The 22,677-nt window shown below is 39.1% G+C and overlaps 1 protein-coding gene across 2 annotated transcripts in view; it reads left to right on the top strand.

Moving 5' to 3' along the window:
* Positions 1 to 22,677, top strand: part of SRGAP1 (SLIT-ROBO Rho GTPase activating protein 1) — a 315,572-nt gene that overhangs the window by 133,901 nt on the left and 158,994 nt on the right. For both annotated transcript variants that reach the window (XM_027854191.1, XM_027854190.1), the window contains exon 3: positions 10,415 to 10,577. In XM_027854191.1, the coding sequence (XP_027709992.1) occupies positions 10,415 to 10,577 (163 nt within the window). The remainder of the gene's footprint in view (positions 1 to 10,414; positions 10,578 to 22,677) is intronic.

The raw sequence follows: 22,677 nt of genomic DNA, 5'->3' as shown, positions 1-22,677 counted from the left end.
AAGAGACTCCAAACTTATATTGCTATTTAAGCCAAATAGCTTTTCCTTTGTTAAATCTATTTCTATTTGTTAAGTCATCTTCATGTTTCTATCATTAAGTCATCTTCATGTTTGCCACAGTTTGCCCCCTCCCTCATTTTTATTTAGATACTTTCATAGCAATAGAGCTGAATTCAAATTCAGATATACAAGTGACATCTATGTCCTAGCACTGGATTTTTCTTCAGCCACTTAGGTCTGCAGTAAATCTTTAATCTCAACAGTGCAGTATGTCTACTTTCTTCATCTGTACAGATTATAACTCATCTGTATCTTCTCATCTTGTGTGACTCTTGTCTATGTTCTCCTTCAGAGGAGGATCTGGGCAATGTGCTAGAGACCTACTTGTAGGTCATTTTACATTTTATGGACCTCATTAAAGTACTTGGTTTGGCTATCTTTTATCATTCAGTCTTGTTACATACTGGCCACCTTCTTTTCTTTCTTCCTTTCATCTGTCCTTCCTTCCTTTCTTTCTTTTCTTTCTCATACATCAGTTAGGTGTATGACTCAGGGCAAGTCACATGACCTCTCTCAGCTTCATTTTGCTCATCTGCAGAGTGGAGATAATAATAGTACCTACCTCATGGGGCTGTTGCAGGTATCAACTGAGATAATATATGTAAAATGCTTTGCAAATCTTAAAGTGCTATCTAAATGTTAACTATTATTATTAAAGGACCTTTAGGATCTAGAAGGCAAAACAAAAGCTGAGTCAAAATATAACTGGAAAAGATGTCATGTGGCATCTTTGGATTGATTAGGTATCATTTGAGTGTCCCAGATAGCAGATGCTGTGATAGCATGAGCATTGGGTGTTAGAGCAGGTTCGTGAAGGAGGAGGTTAGAATAGTAGAGATCCTAGAAGGATAGGTGAAAGGGGGATTGATGGAAAGGACCATGTAGACAGAGGGATGGGGAAGATTGAAGCTTCAGGCATAAGAAAGAGCATGACATGTTCAGGGTGGGGGTGGGGAAATTTAAGTGTGTGTAAGTATGTCTTTAACATGACTCTTATTAGTTCTGACCCTAGATTTAGAAATTACTTTTCAGTTAAGAGTATTCAGTTTTTTAAATGGATACTTTCTACCAGGATAGGCAGACTTATCCTCTGAGTAATTCTCAGGCCCTTCTACTCCCCAACATTCCAGGCTTACACTAATCTCCTGACTGCCTGTGTCTGCCTTCTTGTCCATGAATCCAACTCCTATCCATCCTTGGGGTTCTTGTGCCAAGCTTAAGGGAAATGTATAAAACATAAAATTCTTGCAGAAGCATAGATTTGGGGGGAAAACCAAGAATTTATATAAAGAAAATAGGGCATTATGCTGAGGGAATCATTGCAATTCCTTGTAAATTCCTGGTGATGTCAGTTACTAAATGTTACTTGAGCAGAATATTCAAGCTTATCTGGGGTAATAGAAAACCCCTTAATCTCATTTATGGTCATACTTAAAGTTGCTGGTTTGAGGCAGGTAAAATAATACCAAAGGTTGAAGCAGTAACTTAATCCACAGCCAAAATATTTTTGAGGAGGTGAATGACTGCAGTGTATAAAAACAATGGTCTGTTCTCAGTCTTTGGGACTTTTTTTCAGTCAGATACTGTAGGTTGTCTTTATTGAGGAAGCGAGACTGTAGGTTACCCCCCCGCCCCATGTTTCTTCTAATTATGCTATACAGTAGTCCATAGAAAATGACAGTTTACTGTACCAGAGAAGCAAGTTCTTTATAGTGTAAGATATTTCTAACAGAAGCCAACATTCCCACTCCTTCCTTCTCTGTCTCTCCCTCTCTCTACATATATGTGTGTGTACATACATATATATGCAGAGAGACATAGTTCTATATCTCTATCGATATAGATCTATAGCAGTCCATATCAAGGGGGAAAAGTATGTGTGTATGAGAGAGAGAGAAGGAGAGAGAGTGTTCTATATATCTATATAGATATAAATTTATTGCTTTCTATATCGAGACAGGGAGGGGTATGAATATGTGGATATAGTGAAATTATATGTGCATTTATAATGACCTATTGAAATAGTACATATTATTGCAAATGAAATAACATGTAGATTTATTTCATTATGTGTCAGCTATTATAACTCAGACAAGTAAAGTAGATGTATATGTATCTACATAGGGATTCTCTGTGCCCAAGAGCTTCTAATTTGCTTGCTTTGTGTTATCTTGCAGTAAAATGAAACTTTTAAAACATGAAGTAAAAGGGGCACAGATAAAGTGTAGTCCCAGTTGAAAATAATGATATCTGATTCTGTTGTTGGCTTTTTACCCTCCATTACTGGTCCATCGTTAGAGGTCTTTGAGCATGGTGTGGATGACCACTTTATGAGAATGTTTTAGCTGGGGATTATGATATGAGTAAGTTGGACTAGATAACCGTTGATGTTTGTCTCTCAGATTTTATGATCCCATGAAAAATCACTTCAAGAGAAGATAGATGAGAGCCCATAGCACCCTTCCCCATAGTTTTCCTCCCACATTCCTTGTCAGAAGTTAGCTCTCCTACCAAGAAGCTGTGGTACCTTGCTTCTATATTTATTGTCCTATTTTGTATTATAGTGGCCTATAGGATTTTAGGACTTTAGGCATCTATCTTTTCTTTCCCATTGAATTGTAAACTGAAAGGAGGGAGGCAGCCTGGTAGCCTGGATGGTGGACTGGGTTTGCATCCCACCCCTGCTACTTACCCTTACCATCAGTGTGATGATGGGCAGATGGCTAAGCTTCTCCAAGTGTCAGTTTTGGCCTATTTCAAATGGGTTTAATATTACCTGTAGTACCTACCTGCCTCATAGATTTCTTATGAGGAGTGAGTCAACAAATGCATGTCAAATGTTTTGTACATCTAGAGTGGTGTTTCAATGTCTTTCATTATTGCTATTGTTGTTAAGCTGCTTATGGACAGAGACCATGTCTGACTTTCCTTTGCACAGTATCTCGCACAGTTGCGTTTAGTGGATGATCGTAAGTTCATAGTACAAAAAGTTTCAGCTGATAAGCTTCCCTCACTCCTCCTAGCCCTTGTGGTTCTCATTAAAATACTTTTAAAATCCTAAAAGCAGTTGGAAATTCCTTTGAATTTTTCTAACTCTGAACTCTTAACTGCCCAGTAATTGGCTATAAGAAATAATTTCTAAGTTCTTACAAAAAGGTACCAAAAGCCAGAGTAAAAATGAAGTTGTTTATGAAAAGCCTATAGAAATAACCAACCCATGCTTTGAGATAGCCTCAGAAATAAAATGAATTTAGACTGTGCTTACTTGATTCGTGCGTTGCCATGAACAAAGTAGCCATTAATTAGTCTCCATACTTAGGTAGGTTGATTCTTTGATGGGATATGCTCAATAGATTTCCAAGATCATACTTGGCCTTTCCAGTGTGGTGGAACCCATAAAAGCTTACATTTAATCGAAGTAATCTTAGGTAACCTCCTTAGATACTCTGGTTTATGTAAATGATACTATTCTGATTACATCAAGCCTTAGAATATTACAGGATCTTCTCAATGAATGAATGAATGAGAAAGTATTTAATTAAGTTCTTATTTTGTGTCAAGCATGGTGCTAAGTTCTGAGGATACAAATATAAATCAAAGAAGTTCCTTCCATGGAAGATCTTACAATTCTATTGGAGATGGGAAAGATAATATTTAAAGGGGAGTGGTGACCAGGAAGGGATATTTGGGTTGTAAAGTTACAGAGATGGTGAATGGAGCCATAGGGGAGTAGACAGACGCAATTTGTCCAAGAGCAGTAAAATCAGTGATTATTCTAAAGGGATTGCTGTAATATTCTATAGAGGGAAAAATAAGTGGTTGACAATATGCCTATTATCCAAAGAATGATGTGATTGAATAACCAATCTATTGTGTTAGTACATTTGAGAGAGTCATGGTACTTTGGCACCTGAAATGTGAAAGGGCTCCAGTGCATGTCTCCTAGGTTAGCTTTCTACCACTTTCTCAATCCAGTTCAGGGCTTCTCCACATCTCTGCTAGGAGTTCACATGAGCTTCAGCACCCAGAGTAATGGCAAGTGTAGATCTTTTTTCTTGACTTAGAGGGGAGAATAGAGATGCAAGAGTCTTTGTCTTCTCATCTTTAAAAAGGAAGGGGTTTGGAGTAGATAATGAAAACTCAAATGGTTTTTAAATGCTTTGCATATATTATCTTATTCAGTCCTCACTGTGCAAAATAGAGAGATGCTGCTGATCAACATTTTTTTGCCACAGTGATGAAGGATATCTAGAAAATTGTCTAAGTTGAAGGATTTGCTATGGGTGGTAGGGTCCTCCAAACACTTCTGTTTGCAGAGGACATTACGCTAATTGCATCTAAATCTAGAACCTTGAATTGCCCTCTGGAAGAAATCCATAAGCGTTCAAAAGAATTTGGCCTAATCATCCATACAGGAGTGATCAAATGGATGAAGAATGTCTACTGCCCAGATTATGAAATGTGTTTGGATAAACCACTTGTAGAACTTGTTCATTAGTATGTATATCTGGGATAGGTAGTGCAGGTGGACATCGGTCCAAGAGGAGAAGAAAAGCAGATTGTATTGTCTTCAGGAAATTGCAGAGCTTTTTTTTTTTTTTTTTTTAATAACCCAAGCTTCTTCCCCAGCATCGGCCCAAAGCAAAGACTTGTATTTTTAATGCTGACATTCTACCGATCTTGCTTTATGGTCATGAGACATTGAATATAACAGTCTCTGTAGATTTGAAAATAAGGAGCACATGGTGACCATGGAAAGCCTGCAAATTTTAATCAATGAAGAGCTTCAAAGAACAGGAGGAAATGATATCAAATGGTTGATGAGAGTGAGTTATGACAGGTGGACAGCCAGTATGCTCCACTGAAAGCCTTGTGATGTCAGGAGAAGACAAGAAAGGCTTCCATCGTGTCACGTGGACTCCTTGTGGTGAATTTGGGGAGAGACATGGCCAAGAGTCCCACAGGATCAACTTGTGTGGATGAGTTGCAGTCAGCATTGTTGGAGGGAACACCCAAGTAAATAAGATCACAGATTAATTTGAATATTGAGAACTAAGATCTTCATAGCAACCGTGTGAAATAAGTGGTGCCAGTATGTTTTAAAGAGCTAGCCCCTCTTAGCCCTGGGCAGGGAGGATTAACTTGTGAATGATATCATATCGGTGAATTGAAATGGCATGAGCAAAGGCATGAAGGTGGGAGATTACAAGGCATGTTCAGGGAAAAATAAGTTGACCAGTTTAGCAAGAGCAGAGGCATCATTATCTCTAAGGTCCTGTCTAACTCTAGATTTATCATTCTGTGTTCCTTTGCAGTGATAAATAAAGTTATTCTAGACTGTATGTTCCATGATGGCAAGGATCATGTTTTGTCTTAATTTTTATATCCCACCAAGCACCTAACATAGTACTCTGTACACAATGGAACTTAGTATATGTTTATTGAACTGAATGAGAGGTTAGGGCCATTATGGGGGAGGAGGCTTGAATTCTAAAATAAGGAGTTGGAACTTTATTATGTAAACAACAGGGAGTCATTGACAATTTTTGCATTGAGGGAAAAAGTATAGAAAACAAGCAATTTCTCAGGATGTTTTATATCTTTCAGCACAGAGGATGCATTTTTAAGTAAAGGTAGATATAGAGTTGTTGTTCATCCTTCATTCTCCAAAAGGACCAATGATGTCAGGTGGGTTATGTCCTGACTTGCAAGTGAATTAGATTTAAGTGAGGCAGAGCTGTGCTCATCATCAGCCTCGCTCTCTCCTCCAGAGTCATCAGAGTCCAATGGCAAGACATAGGTGGGGACAACTGGTGATGGCCCAGGATTCAGTGGGAGACCTTGACCTTCTCAAGCTATGACCTTTCCGAGGTCTCAGTTTGTCTGAGGCAACACTCATTCAGTAGTTAAAGGCTCAGTAAGAATTCAGGTAAAAGATGGCCTAGTTTGCTCTCACAAAAGAATCAGGGCAGGGAAGACCCTCAAGGTTTCTGGCCAGAACAGAAACATTGCTGTTTACATTCACTCTGAGCTATCAAAACCCAAAAAATGAGCAAGTGAGGCTTGGGCTGAGGCCTATTAATATAATGATGATGATGATGATGATGATGATGATGATAATGTAGAGTTATTGTTTATCCTTCATTCTCAAAGAGGCCTATGACATCAGGAAGGTGATGCCATGACTTGCAATTGAATTGCATTTAACAGAGGGAGGGCTGTGCAGAGTCACCAGCCTCACTTTCTCCTCTGGAGTCATCTGGGGCCAGTGGCTAGATATAGATCAGGAGGACTGGGATGGCCCTGAATGCAGTGTGAGAAATAGAGACGGGGGCACAGTGGATAGAGCACCAACCCTGGAATCAGGAGGACCTGAGTTCAAATCCGGCCTCAGACACTTGACCCTTACTGGCTGTGTGACCTTGGACAAGTCACTTAACCTCCTTGCCTAGGCCCCCCCCCCCCCCCCCCAAAAAAAGTAGAGAGAGACTCCTGGAAAGGAGGAAATTGTTATAATAACAAGGTGTAAAGTGGAGTGAACCTAGACCAAGATGGTGGCATTGGGAATGGAAAGGACAGTGTATATGCAATGAATATAGGCTCTCCTAATAGGTGTAGTGAACTTGCTGGATTTTGTTTTGGGTTCTTTTCCCCCTCTGGGAACCTTGATTGTTCTACTTTTAAGTCATCATTTGTAGACTAGTGGATGATTTCCAGATTGGGAGGAAAAGTTCTGTACCAGAGTTGAGCTGGCCCCACCCTTCATACTTTCATCATTCATTCATTTGTCCATTCAACTCTGATCTGACCTTATCCTTTTAGCTGGGCAGATGAGATTGTTTGGAAAACAGATGCCACAGAATTTTCCTTCTGTTTTCCATCTGATTAGCTAACATTCTACTCACTCGTTCAATGAATGCTTATTAGATATCTACTCTATACAGCTTTCTATGTATATCATTCTACAGGGTGCTGTCATCAAAGTTCTGTGACAAAATATAGGGTACTGTTAGCTTGGGTACTCCTTGAACAACAGAAAACAGAAGTTTCTAGGAGTGTCCCTTTTTCCAACCACAAGGGTTACTTTCCTGCCACCTGGCTTTTGCCCAACCAACAGTACCCAGTAATTGTGTGTGTGTGTGTGTGTGTGTGTGTGTGTGTGTGTGTGTGTGTTTTTGAGAGACTGACACAGAAGGAGACAGAGAGAATGAAAGAGGGAAAGAAGGAGGAGGGAGAGGAGGGAGGGAGAGAGAGACAGAGAGAGGGGGAGAGAGAAACAGAGAGAGAGAGAGAGGCTGCCAAAGGCTGACACCTAATAAAAGGTTCTAATAACTTCAAGATGATTGTTTCAAATTTTTGTCAAGAATAACTAGTCACCAGATATAACACATCTGCTGTTTTAAGGCTCCACCTTAAATAAAATAAAAAGTTAGATGTGTTTTTTCAAAAATCAAGTCTCCCTTCTTATGTTATGCTGGTTTTTACACAGCATAAATCTGTTCCTATTAAGGAAACAAGGAGTGAGGGGAGAGTTTAATAAGAAACGTAGCATCTTCCTTGGTAACTTAAAGCCAGTCCCTGTGTATTCTATTTAAAAGATAAGAAGAAATAGCTACTTTTATTTATGAATAACTGCTCAAGAATTCTTTATCTTTCATAAAATATATTTGTAGTTAGCCTGCAGGTTGTGCAGGAGAAGAGAGTATCAAATTTGAAGTTTTATTTTGATGACATTTAAGAAGTTAGAAGTTTCCAGAGGTCTATTGTAATAATTCCTTCCTGTTGGAGCTTTTCCCCAAAGGATAGTTGGCATTGACAGGGCATCATTTATTTTATTTTTTAAATTAAGGTTGGCTTTTTTTTTCACTTAACAAAAATCTGTTTTTCTTTCTCTCTCATCTTTCCCCTATCCCCATTAAGGGGAAAAGAAAAAGAGAAAATAAAACCCTTGTAGCAGATATGCATGATCATGCAAAGCAAATTCCCACACTGGCCGTGTCCAAAAAACATGTATGTTGACAGAGCATATTTTAGATCATTGAAATAGAATTTTTATTTGCTGGAAGTTAAATTGTGAACACAATAGCTGAGTAGGCAGAAAGCTCTGATTTCATCAGCCGTCCTATCCTGGCTACATTATAATTCAAGGACCATAAATGACCATGAGCAGTAACCTTCTAAACCTGAGTCATAAACAGAACTTACGGGTATTACTCCCATACAGCCCAAGTTTGGAGCTGTTATGTGGTTTGATAGTTCTAGTTTAAAAGTTCTTTGCTGGTGCCTCACCACAGCAGGAGGGGTGATGCTGGCTTCTTGACAGCGATGTCAGCAGAACATGAGCTCTGGTTTATCCTACCAAGATCGGAAAGTCTTCAAGGAGGGGCCCTTTGACGGGATGTGTGTCTGTCATCCAATTTGATACCCATTTAATACTCATCACTAGATTGGCTACACAGCCTTGAATTTTCAGCCACAGGTCATGATCTTTACTGCCGTTACACAACCCATAGGGATGTTGTGATAGGCGTTAGAGGAGAAAGTATCCCCATTGATGAATTCATAGATCTATGAAGTATTTTTTCAAATATAAGACAAAAAGATTCATATTTTGAAATTGTATCATGATGCAATAATACCTTATCAATAGACTATTCTTTTTTTGAGCTCTCTTTTTAAATTTTGTTGTTAATTTATGGAATAAAAAAAGCATTTCCATAACAGTACAATAAAAAAGATGATTGCATATGAAACCGTAAATCTATTATGTGCAACTTGCTATTCCTTTCAAATATAGAACAGAATTTTAAAAAATTTCTTTTTTTTCTTCCCTCCTCCTGCCCTAGAGGTGTGTGTGTGTGTGTGTGTAAAATTGTTCTATACATACTTCTATTTATCAGTCTTTCTCTGGATGCAAATAGCATCTTTCTTTATCTGTCCTTTATAGTTAATTTGGGTATTTATAATAGTCAAAATAACTTATTTGTTCAATAGACTATTCATAAAGAATAAAGTCTTTAAAAGTTCTAGTATTTAAATTATGATTATCTAATAATTCTGTTGGGGGGGGATGGGAAATCAAAGAAACCAATGTGGTCTTATCAATTTAAATAGGATTTGAAGTGTGTAAGCCAGCGGTCTTCATGCTCCCCTTTATGATGTCAAGTTAAGCCAACAATATTTATTAAGTGCTTCCCACATGCCAGGCACTATACTAAGTGCTGGGAGTACAAATATAAACAGAAAGATAGGCCCTGCCCTTGAGGAGCTTGCATTCTAATAAGGGAAATAACATATAACAGGAAGCTGAAAGAGGAGAGAGAGGGGAAGGTACCCATATCCTCACATGGGGTATGCATGATGCCTTACATGGTAGAGAAAATGCCAGAGAGTCAGGACAGGGGCCTGGAGAAGAATGAAGCTATGATTGGCTTGGGCATTTTCCTTATGGTTCTGGAAGGAGCCAGCCAATCAGAGAAGGTGCCATGGGAGTGGAGTGTTCTTTCAGTGTGAGAAGACCATGAGTAGAATGAACTTCCAAGGTGAAGAAGCTTCTGTGGCATGGTAGAGAAAGTACAGAAAGTCCAGAGAGTCAAGATACTAGACATAATACTGTAGTGTTGTCATTTTGGGGCATTCTTTGGGGGAAAAGAGATACATAACACATGAATTTATATCCCACTGGAAGCATACCTAACCAGATCTTTTCTGACATGCAGTGGACTGAATTTCCCTAGCAGACTTTGAACAGTGGCAAACCACATTCTTTCTGTGAGGCAGGAGTTTATCAATTTAAATGTAAACATAAATTGTCTTTCTTCAATGAGATGTTTAAAACTAAGAACTTTTCTGAGCTCTATGGATGTGAGGGGTCCCATGGCACTTTTCTAAAGAGTGTGGGTTTTGACCAAATATTCTTGGCCTGAGTTTTCTCTCTCCAAGCCTGGGGATCAGTTGGCCATGTGCCTTCTACCGCATAGGAGGATGGATTACTGGTGATGGTGTGCCTTTTGTAATTCAGGTGCAGAATGGGTGTTGCCTCAGGCAAATTGAGACCTAACTAAGACCTTGGCTTTTTTAAGCTAAGTGGTCCTGATCTATATCTTGCCACTAGACCCAGATGGCTCCGGAGGAGGAGAAAGTGAGGTTGGGCATTTTGCACAGTCCTCCCTCACTTAAATCCAGTTCACTTGCAAGTCAAGACATCACCCTCCTGATGTCATTGGTCTTCTTCAAGAACAAAAGACAAACAACAGCACCCTGTTATGCTCCTTTGGTTTACTTTATTTTGCTGTAATTGATTTGAGTGTACTTTGGCTACTATTTATAATACTACATTTCTTTGAATCCTTAGGAAAGACCAGAACCTGTTGTCTCCAGTGAACTGTTGGTATTTGCTCCTGAACCAAGTAAGAAGAGAAAGCAAGGACCATGCAACATTGAGTGATATCTATCTGAACAATGTCATCATGAGGTTTATGCAGATAAGTGAGGATTCTACCAGAATGTTTAAAAAGGTAATACCATCATTTCTGCCACATTGTGCTTCCCTGAACATGTATTTAAAGCAGTTGGGTGCAGTTAAGACTCATGCAGTATTATAGGGACCAAAGCCACTGAGAGTTGTGCCTTTCTCCTTGGTAACATTCGAGGGAGCAGGCATCTGATTTTAAATGAGAAACCCTGGTGGGATGTTCTTGGTTAATTACAACCCCTGCCCAATGGAAGGGACTGTCTGCAGCTGGGAACGTTCAGACTGGAGCAAGAAAACTTCAGGTTCGGGGAGAAGTGAGGAATAAAGAAGGAACTGCTTTTGCAGCTTTAGCTACCTGAAAAATGCCAGGGGAGACTCAGTCCCCTACCCTGAGTACCTTCTCCTTTCTGCTAGGTGGCTTCGTGCCACCGATACAAATTAGAAAAGAAGCCAGACTTAGAAAGCTCTTACTGCATAACTGGTTTCGTTGTGTGGACATTTTCATTTTGAGCAATGAATAAGTTGGCTCTCTCCACATGTACAGAGTGCAGCTCCTGCCTAGTAACAAAGCTGGCCTCTGTTTTTGATGTTTACATGACCCAGAATTTTTTCCAGCTGTGTAGTGTCATGATGGTTGTTCAGTACAGATGCTCATACCTACTATTTGCTAATTAATCATGAAGTCTTTAAAAAATGAAAAAAAAACCCCACTAAATATTAACGACATATTTATAGTTGAAAGTTTTCAAACAGCAAAAGCTTGTGTTAATAATAGACCAGCTGGAAAATTTCCTGCCGATGTTTGGTGTAGCCATATTAGCTTTGACATCTGTCCTAGAAATGGAATTTGATGAACCCTAATGGTCTTTTTCTGTAATGGGGGAAATGCTGCTAGTCTAAAGGGAAAGGGAAAAAGTGGAATCTAGAGAGAACTCCAAAAAGGACAAGATAAGTAGTTTTATCTTAAGTTATGGGGATTTTTAAAGAAATCATGCTAGAAGTGAAATTAAAGAGATTCATTGATATGCCCATTAGCAATAATAATGACTGACACTTATGCAGTTACTTCATGCTTTCCAAAGAACTTTTCACATACCAGCTGAGCCTGGTTTATTGTCAAGCATGTGATGGAAACCTGTCTTTTTTTTTTTTTAATTTTTTGTTTTTGTTTTTGTTTTTTTAAACCTGTCTTTAGAGTAGGGGTTCTTAGCCCTTTTTGTCTCATGGACCCCTTTGGCCGACCAGTGAAGTCATGGACTCCTCAGAATAATGTTTTGAAGTAATTGAAAAAAAATGCTAAATTTCAGTTAGACATTAGTCAGTAAGTCAATAAACATTCATTGAGCACCTACTATGTATTAGGCACTGGTGCACAAAAAGAGGCAAAAAGACAGTCCCTTCATATCAGTGAAATGAAGATGCATTTTCCCCCCAATCCAACTTTGTGAACTCCATGAAATCTATCCTCTTACTCCATTGGGGTCCATGGACCCTAGGTTAAGAACCCTTGCTTTAGAATAAGAAGAACACATTTCAGATACTCTTACACAGTGTTTGCAGCCAACCAGATAAATCTAATACCCATGGGTGTTAAAAGGATATAGTTGAAATATTAAGAACCAAAATTTACATAGTGTTTTAAGGTTTGCAAAATACACATTATCTCTTTTCACTATAAAACAACCCTGTGGGGAAGATATTACAGGTTTAACTATCCCTGTTTTACAAATGGAAAACACTCAAAGAGATTCTATGAGTTTGCCAAGGGCATGTAGCTAGTAAGAGTCAGAAGCAGGATTCCAGCCCACATCCTCCTAACTTACAGTCTGTCACTATATCCACTATACCAGAATGGCTCCCCATTCATAATTCTGCCCTTTATCATATTAGCTACCTCTCTGAGCTTTGTGTATTCAAAAATTTTAATATGTCTCCTAGGATTAAGGATCTCCATATTTAACTACTAGGAAAAGTGTACTATCATTCATGTACTGTGTGATAACTGTGTATTTGGAGACTTTAACTTGTTGGAGCAACAGGTTAAATGAAATCCTTTATGCTTTAGAATGTATCTCTGTCATTGCTAAAACTGTTGAACAGGACAGTACAATGCGGCAAGCTCCAAGAGACCTCTATGATTGCTCATCTAGCAACAAACCTATCTTCCTATACCATGGGTGGGGAACCTGTGGCCTCGAGGCTGCAGGTCCCCACCCCTGTTCTGTACCATCTTCTGTCTCTCATGTCTCCATTGTGTTTACAAGGACATTCTTAGAGACATTATGGGATGCTTTTCTGGATCTTAATATTCGGTATGAGTGGGGCATTCTCCTGAGCCACCTGTTTATTAATCTTAACCAAAAAAAAACCAACCAAAAACATGTTCTTAGTGAATCCATGCTGACTCTTCAAAAAGAAAGCCATAATTATGTGGTCACAAACTTTTTATAGAGTGACTCTAGAATTTTGGTGAAAATTGATAATAAACTTGCCTAGTCTGTGGTTTATAGAATCTACTCTACCACTCCCTCCTTCTTTTTAAACAATCAAGACTTCTGCCTGTCCATTATTCTGGTGTTTCTTTTTCTTCATAATTTTTTTTTCAAACTACCGGTGGTTTCATGATCTTATCTACCAAGCATCTTCAGTACCTAGAGTATATTTCATTTGAGGCTAGAAACATGAAAGTACTTAAAGTGTTCTTTATCTCCTTGCCTATATTGGTATACAGTTCCATTTTAAAATTCTTTTGTCCTTTATGGTTGGAAAATTTCCCTTATGAAAAAGATGGAAACAAAATGGGAGTGGAATAGATCCTCTTGTTCTTTGTCATTTGTCTTCCTGAAGCAATGGCCCTGTCTTTTCCTTGTTTTTAATTTTTGCTCTAAATATAGTTTAAAAAACAAACCCACCTTTTTCTGGTGATTAGCATTCATCACAAACCTTATGTTATTCTGGATTTTAACCTTCCGTAAGCTCTTCTCATATGTGAATGCTGCTATTTCTTATTTATCTGTGTTGCTTCCTATTTCTCATACGTCTGTTTAAATTATGTTGTCAGAGAGCTCTTTATTCAGCCACATTGATTTCTTAAGATTCCTCTTCTTTTTCTTTATCCAGATCATTCTTAATTGTATAATCAGAATTTTATTTTTGAGAACTCCACTTCTCGCTTGAGCTGAATTCCCTTTGATAGTTTCTAGCCATGGATAATATTTATTCATTATTTGATTAGCATTTCTGGCTTTCCTGAAAGTATTTGAGATGCTTTATGAGTGAAACATAATAGCCTCCTAATTATTCTCCCTATGTCAAGTCCCCTCCCCCACTCCAATCTCTCCTCCTGATAGCCGGCAAAGTGATTTTCCTGAAGCACAGGTAAGACCCTGTTACATACCCTACCCCACCCCCTTAATAAACTTAATTGGACCTGATTACCAGATCAATTATAAACTCCCTTGTTGGGCGTTTAAAGCTCATTAAAACCAATTACCCTCCTATGGTTTTTGGGTTTTTTTTGTTTTTGTTGTTGTTGTTGTTGTTTGGTGAGGCAATCAGAAGTTTTAGTGACTTGCCCAGGATCACATAGCCAGTAAGTATTATGTGTGTGAGGCAAGATTTGAACTCAGGTCCTCCTGACTCCAGAGCTGGTGCTCTATCCATTGCACCACCTAGCTGACCCCCCTCCTGTGTTTCTGACTTCATCAAATATCCCTTTCCTTCATGAACTCTATTGGTGTAGCCCAGCTGGCTTTCCTACTCCTCAGGCAGGAGACTCTCTGTCCCAACTGAGAGCTTTTTCATTGGCTGATCTTCATTACTGGAATAGTCTTCCTCTTCACCTGTGTCTCAGGTGAATTAATACCTTAGTTTCTTTCAGAAGATTCAACTCGAGTACCACCATCTTTATCCTCCCAAGATTACCTTGAATCTGTTTTGTGTACACCTAAGCAAGTGTATTTTGTCTCTGCTTGTTAGACTATAAGGTCCTTTAGGTTAAGATGGTCCATTTTTCTCTTTATATACTTGACACCTAATAGGTACTTGAGAAAAATGAGAGTAATTGGGGATAAAAGTCAAAATGGACACCAGCTCAAGGAAGGAGAAGGCAAAAAATGAATTATACTTGAGTATTAAATTGGGCAGAAACTGGTGAGGGGGTAGTCGATAGCTAAGACAAAAAAAAACAGTCAATCAACATTTATTAAGTGTCTTCTATGTGCAAGTAGATGGCACAGTGGATAGAGTGCCAGGCCTGAAGTCAGGAAGACTTGAGTTAAAATATGGCCTCAGACACTTACTAGCTATGTGACCTTATGGCCTCAGACATTTACTAGCAATGTGACCTTGGACAAGTCACTTAACCCTGTTTGCTTCAGCTCCTCATCTGTAAAATGAGCTAGAGAAGGAAATGGCAAACTACTCTAGTATCTTTGCCAAGAAAACTCCAAATGAGATCATGGAGAGTCAAAGACAACTGAAATGACTCAGTGACAACAACAGATGTTCTAGGCATTGTGCTAAGAGTTGGGGTTACAAAAAGGCAAAAGTTTCTGTCTTCAAGGAGCTTACAAATCTATGTGTTACACATTAATATTCTGACAAGAGAAAGCATGCTGATTAATTCACAGAAAAATGTATTTTTCTAGTACTTAACCAGGAATTTACTATTGTGGATCCTTTTGTAAGGGGCAGTGAGTAAAATAGTGGCTGGTATTTAACTACAGTTTTATAAAAGATGGCATGACCCTGTTAAAATGAGTAATTCTGGTACTGACCCTGTATGAAAGAAGAGAGGATAACATGAAATCATAATTCAGTGAAAGCATTCCTGTGGAAAGCTGAGATAATAAGGTTCAGCTACTTTGCTTGTTAATGACCTAACTTCACACACAGTTGGACCTTGAAAATTCTAAACGAAGGGATAGATGGTTAACATGCCTATTAGACTGTCTCTCTCAATGATCAGATACCTTTTTTTAATAGTTCAGAGGTTTTATTCTAATAGCTTTAATTACAGTGCTTGTTTGTCAAAATGAAAACTGAAAACAAGTGTACAAAACAGTCCATTACTAATTGTGTATTGAAAGCAGTGGGAGTTTCCACAACATTAAACCGGTTCTGAGTTTTTCCTGAGATAAAGTTTAATTCCTCCAGCTTCTTCAGTGTTTATCAAAATACAAAAGGAAAAAAAAAGAAAAGGTCTTTTTTTTTTTCAGATGGCAAATCTGATCCTTGTAGTAGTGAGGGGTAGTAAAAGACATTTCACACCTATACAGATAGGAGAATTGTTCCTAAATGGGACCAAATACTTCTAGAATGACTCTCCAAGCTATCATGCTCAATTTATTTTCTTTCAAAACCTAGAAACCATAGAGAAATACCTGGTGTTCTTGACTGTGTTTCTGAAATAACTGGTCAGATATCTTAAGTAAACCATTGGCAGGTGCTGGAATATAGCATGAATTGATTGAACTTTCTAAGAAGTACTCCAGGCTTGCAGAGGAGGGGAATGTTGTTATTCTTTTGAGAAAGCTTAAGAACCTGGCTTTGTATTCCTGCTCAGGAAGAAGGAAAAGCAAGTTTACCCCATATAGTGGGCACATCAGGTTCCTGAAGAAAGAGTCAGTATTTTCCTCAGAGAAATTTTGTAGTAGTGTCTTGTTGAAGTGGTCCTGCTACCACCATCACCATCGCCACCCCACTACCATTATCACCACCATCACCATCCCACTACCACCACCACCACCACCACCACCATCACCATCACCATCACCATCACCATCACCATCCCACTACCATTATCACCACCATCACCATCACCACCAAAGTTCTGCAGCACATAAAGCAGAAGAACTGATTTGAGCTGAAATTTTTTCGAGCTGAAAAAATATTTAGAGCAGACATTACCAGTTAATTACATCCTCCATATGACTCCTTTGGAATGCTTGATTTTATAAGGGACTGTGTCCTGATGAGCTTGCCATTCATTCAATCACTTACTATGTCAAAGGCCCTGTGGAGAATACAGAGAAGAGTGAGACAAGATGTTTGCCTTCAGGGAGCTTAGTAATCTAGTGGAGGAAATAAGACATGAATACAAATGAGATTAAATATGACCAGTATCTTGGAAACTTTAAAGCAATGTGTAAATGCTAACTATTATTATCATAGCTATATAGAACTATAATTATAGTAACTTATAGTTATTTGTGTGTATGTCTTATCTCCCCTACTAAATTACTAAAGTATTACAGGAATATAATACAGTATACAAGTGAGAATCTTCTTGGCGTAGGGTATAGGGAGTTAGGCAGTTAGGTCTGGAGTCAGAAAGATGAAGATTCAAATGCAACTTCATTTACTTATTTTCTCTATGACCCTGGTTAAGTCCCTTTACCTTCTTGCCTCCATTTCTCCATCTGTAAAACAAGGGGGTTGGACTCATTGGCCTCTAAGCTCCCTTGGAGCTCTTAACATCTATGAACCCATGACCTAGGTTCTAGTCTTGCCCTTGACAGACACTAGCAGTATGACACTGCTCTGGAGACTTAATCTCTCAAGGGAACTTCCCAGGGCTACAAATTGCAGAGAAGGGGCTGAACTGCACAGATAAAAGACGCTCCACCCTAGGAATTCTTCACTCAAATGGTCCTGTGTGATGGACTGATTGTATGCTATTGTCTGAACACCAGCCTCACTATAGATTGATAGTATGTAGATTTTGTTTGTGATATAAATCTGTGCAATATGTGAATGGATGGATGAATGAGTGACTCGAATGAATGAAAAATCATTTAATTGCTTATTATGTGCCAGGCTGATACAGTTATCTAAAAATAAAAAGACAGCCCCTGTTCTCAAGGAGCTTACATTCTAATATCAGATGACAGTACAGATAAGGAAGTGGTGGGAAGGGAGCTATGTTACAGGGATGGTGAATGGAGTCATAGGGCACTGACTTGGACTTTAAAGGAATGGTGTGGGGCCGTCTCTAGTCGTCATGATTTATGTCTTGCCACTGGACCCAGATGGCTTTGGAGGAGAGAGTGAGGCTGGTGACTTTGTACAGCCTTCCCTCACTTGTCTTGCAAGTCATAGCATCATCTTCCTGACGTCATGGTCCTCCTCAAGAACAAAGGACAAACAACAACAAAGGAATGGTCATGTGGATTTGAATACTCTTCCCAGAACTATATAAAAGGCAGTATGAGATGATGATAGCTAAGGAACAACACTGGGTCTGGGTCAGGCTAGTTATAATGCATGCTCACCAGTCCAGAACCCCAGGGCCCCAAGGAGTTCTGGAGGGCCAGGTTAGAGCTAGAGGGAGGGACACAGGTGAATGGCATGAAAGTACATGGAGAAGACTAGCAGTATGGTACATCTGGCTCAGGCAAGTTATGGTAAAATCAGGAGCCCAAGGACCTAAGGCCATGTATATGTATGTGTAAGTGTATATTTGTGTTTGTGTATATGTAGTATGATACATATTTAATCTAATTTAATATACGTATATAGTAATATACTATATGTTCACCCTGTGGGCCTCATATTGGCTTAGAAAACCACAAATTAACATAATCTTTGTTGTATTATATTTTTGTTTTATTAAACATTTCCCAATTAAATTTTAATCTGGACAGGTTGTACTCAGTTTTGGGGGAATACTTTGACACTTCTGATGAATTATATGTAGGGATAGGGACTGAACTTAGAATTTACTGGTTTAGGGAACTCCCTGGTGGACAAACTCCACCTGCCAATGTGGGGTGACACCCTGTATGACCCTTATAGCAAAAAAGTTAAAACAACATGTCATAAATATTAGAAACTATAACCAGGTTAGATTTGTACCAGCAATATAGTTAGTTTGTTATTAAAGATTTAATTAACCATATCAATGACAACATCACCAAAAATCATATTACTAGATGTAAAGCTTTTGGCAAAATATAGCACCCATTTCTGTTTAAAAAAAAACAAAGCAAAAAACTAGGAATAAATATCATTTCCTTAAATGGTAAATAGCATAGGTCTAAAACCAAGAGTTAACCATTATATGTAATCGAAACAAATCACAATCCTTTCCCCCAAAAAAAGTATAGGTAAAACAAGGATGTCCATTGTTACCACTTCTGTTGGACACAGTACTAGAAATGCTGGCTTTGACAATAAGACAAGAAAAAAGAAGTTGAGAGAATAAACACGGGTAAAGAATTAAGATAATTATTACTTTTAGCAGATGATATGATGGTGTACTTAAAGAACCCTAAAGAGTCAAGTGAAAATTAAATTTTGATAAAATTAGATTATTGAGATACACTAAATAACCAAGTTATAAGGTTAAAATACGGCATGGGCTTACAACCTACTCGTTGTCTCACCCCTCACCCCATATCCAGTCACTTGGTTAGTCTTGTCATTTCTGTTTTCCTAATGTCTCTGATATATGCCCCCCTCTCTCTGCACTCTGTGCAGGTGGTACAAGCACAGGTGGTCTTCACCCTATGCCTGAACTGCTACAGTAACATGTTGGTGGCCCTCTCTGCTCCAGTTTCTTTTCCCACTCTAACCCATCCTCCACTTAGCTGTCTGATTGATCTTCCCAAAATGGAGGTCTGACCTTAGCACCCCATTTTCCTATACTTCCTGTTTCTTCCTGGATCACATATAAAATCTTTGGGTTAGTTTTTAAAGCCCTTCATAACCTGGCTTCTTTTTATCTTTCCAGTCTTCTGGCACCTTATTCCCCTACTCTGCAATCTAGTGGCACTGACCTGTTTTGCTATTCCTCAGCATAACACTCCATTTCTTGACCCCAAGCATTTTTACTGGTGGTTCCCCATGCCTCTAATTTGCTCCCTCTTCACTCTGCCTCCTAACTTTCCTTAAGTCTTAGCTAAAGTCTCACCTTTTGCAAGAAGCCTTTTCTAAGTCTTCCTTAATCTTAGTGCCTTTCTTCTGAGACTAGCCTCAATTTACCCTCTTTGTATCTTGTTTGTACACAGTTGTTTGCATGTTATCTCCCCTGTTAGACAGTAAGTGCCCTGAGGGCAAGGACTATTTCTTCTCCCTCTCCCTGCCCCTGATATTTTGCTTCCCTAAAGCTGAGTAGAGTGCCTAACGCATACTAGGTATTTAATAAATGTTGACTGAATAATAGGTCTGAGGACTGGGCTAGCTAAGTTTGGATCATCAGCATGACTGTAGCCATAGTGACTTTCAAAGATCATCTGCTGTGGTAGAGCAAGGTTATGGTCTGCATTGGTGAAGGGAGTGTCCACATTGGCAAATTACAAATTGATGAAATACTGTAACAGGTAAAATATCTACCTTCTAATTATTCTATAATTAACAACAACAATAAGAGAGATAGCTGGCATTTGTATGGGCAGCTAGGTGGCACAGTGGATAGAATGCAGGAAGGAAGATTTATCTTCCTGAGTTCAAATCCAGCCTCAGACATTTACTAGCTGTGTGATCCTGGGCAAGTCACTTAACCCTGTTTGCCTCAGTTCCTTCCTCATCCGTAAGATGAGCTAGAGAAGGAAATGGCAAACGACTTTGATATCCTTGCCAAGAAAACTCCCCCCCCACGATGGGGTCACAAAGAGTCAGATACAACTGAAATGACTGAACAGCAACAACAAAAGCATTTATATAGTTCCTTAAAGTTTGCAAAGCTGTATACACATATTATCTCACTTGATCCTCACAACAGTTGATGCAGATGAAGAAACTGAGTCACAGAAAGGTGAAGTGACTTGTCCAAGGACACACAGCCAGTAAGTGTCTGAAGCTGAATATGATCTTGGGTCTTCCTGACTCTAAGTTCAGTGCTTTATCTACTGTACCACTTTGTTGCCTCTGTTCTATAATATAGTTATGTCATAGTTATTCTATAATATATTCAATGAGAGGTATGAATGAAGTTCTATGGGAACTCATAGGAAGGAAAAACTACTGCCAGGCATGGTTTTGAAATTATTGGAAAGGATTTCTTGGAGGGAGTGGCATTTGATCTGGTTAATGAATGATGAATGGCAATTGGAAGGATGGAGCTTGAGAGGAAATACTTCCCAGGTAAAGAAGATGGTATCACATACAGCAATCATCTGCCCTGTCTTCAGCCCTATGTGTACATTGACATATTTAAACTTATATTTGATTCTGCTTATAGAATTTTTAAACTTGCAGATCTGACTGTCCTTTTCAGCTTCTAACAAATCTGTGTTGCCGGCACTCAGTCCTCAGGATAATTTATGTCTTCACTTATGATCTTTATGGCTGTATCATTTGTTGCTCTGAGATAATAACTCAGGCAATTTTTCTTTTTCCTTGGCATCTGAACAAGTGCTGGTCAATTCTTTTTCTGGGTTGTCCAGGGAGAAGTCAACACATCCTGCTATTTAGGAGGTATAGAATTTGTTCAAGAGTTCACTGTTAGGGGCAGCTAGGTGGTACAGTGGAGATATCACTGGCCCTGGAGTCAGGAGGACCTGAGTTCAAATCTGGCTTCAGACACATAACACTCACTAGCTGTGTGACTCTGGGCAAGTCACTTAACTCCATTGCCTAGCCAAAAAAAATTCATTGATGTCCCCCACCTGCTCTGGGTACGCTTGCCCTGAGTCCCAGGAATGTTGGCACCAACCTTTGCAAGTTAAAGTATGGCATGGTAGTACTGAAAAGAATACTGACTGTTGGAGACATGCTAAACCTGGGTTGGATACTTCTGCTATGGTCTGTGGGTTGTGTGGACATGGCCTGGTCTTTTTTTTTTTTTTTTTTTTTTAAGGCAATTGGGGTTAAGTGATTTGCCCAGGGTCACACAGCTAGTAAGTGTCAAGTGTTTGGTCTGAGGCTGGATTTGAATTCGGGTCCTCCTGACTCCCAGGCCAGTGCTCTATCCAGTGTGCCACCTAGATGCCCCATCAATGAATTCTTGAACGGATTCTATGCCTCCTAAATAGCAGTATTCTATTCTAAGTCATTCTAAGCTTCATTTTAGAGTAATATAACTTCAGCATATTAACATCTCAAGTATACCCTGTGATGGCATTGGTCCTCTTTGAAAATGAAGGACGAGCAACAACAACAAAACCTGCCTTGTGGATTGTTATTGTTGTTGTGAGAAGGAAATCAGATAATTCATGTAGAGTGTTTTGTAAGGTTTAAAGTGCTATGTAAGTGTGAGCTCTTGTCAGTGTCCTTACTGATCATTTAAGTGTAAAATCCATCTATGAAAACAGCTGAAATAAGGACTTCCTGTTAAGATGGTAACAGGAAAGGTCCTAGAGAAACACAGCTCTCCCACCAATACTCCAGTAAAGTTCTTAAAGGGCACCAGAAGGAAAAATGATGCAAAACCATAGCCTGACCAATTCCTCTTCTTTTGCCTTGTGCCAACCTTGGCCAACCGGTTCAACAACTTCTTGAAGTGGCTCCAAGCCAAATAGTAAGGCGCTCATTAGCATAAAGAATAAAGCTTGTTTCCATCTTTCCTATAGCAGGAAAACATGCAGTACACAAAATTACAGCATCTCTGAGTAGGAAAAGACTTCAGAGGTCCACCAGTCTAACCTATGCAGGAGTTTAGGATTCACAGCTGGAAAGGATCTAAGAATTCATCCATTTCAAAAAATCTTCATTTTATAAATGAAGAAACTGAGGTTGAGAGAGAGGAAGTGACTTGTCTAAGTTCATGCAAGTACAGAAGTGAGAGAGACAGGATTTGAACCCGTGTTCTATGACCCCAAGTCCAGTGTGTTTTCCACTGAACCAGGCTCCCAGCTGTCACATTATTAACAAGTGGTTATCCAGCTTTTACTTAAAGATCTCTGGTGAAGAAGACGTTGGTGTCCATTGGACATTCTTGTTGTTCAGTCATTCTTCAGTCGTGTCCAACTCTCTGTGACCCTATTTGGGGTTTTCTTGGCAAAGTTATTGGAGTGGTTTGTCATTCCCTTCTCCAACTCACTTTACAGATGAGGAAACTGAGGCAAACAGGGTTAAGTGACTTGCCCAGGGTTATATATCTAGTAAGTGTCTGAAGCCAGGTTTGAACTCAGGAAGATGAATCTTCCTTCTGGTACTCTATCACTGTGCCACCTAGCTGCCCTATCAGATATTCACCTAGT

This window comes from Vombatus ursinus, unplaced genomic scaffold (assembly GCF_900497805.2).
Source record: "Vombatus ursinus unplaced genomic scaffold, bare-nosed wombat genome assembly UNPS02010320.1, whole genome shotgun sequence".
NCBI classification, from domain to species: Eukaryota; Metazoa; Chordata; class Mammalia; order Diprotodontia; family Vombatidae; genus Vombatus; species Vombatus ursinus.
The sequence above is the reverse complement of the archived record's forward strand: the minus strand, read 5'-3'. Positions and strand labels throughout refer to the sequence as shown.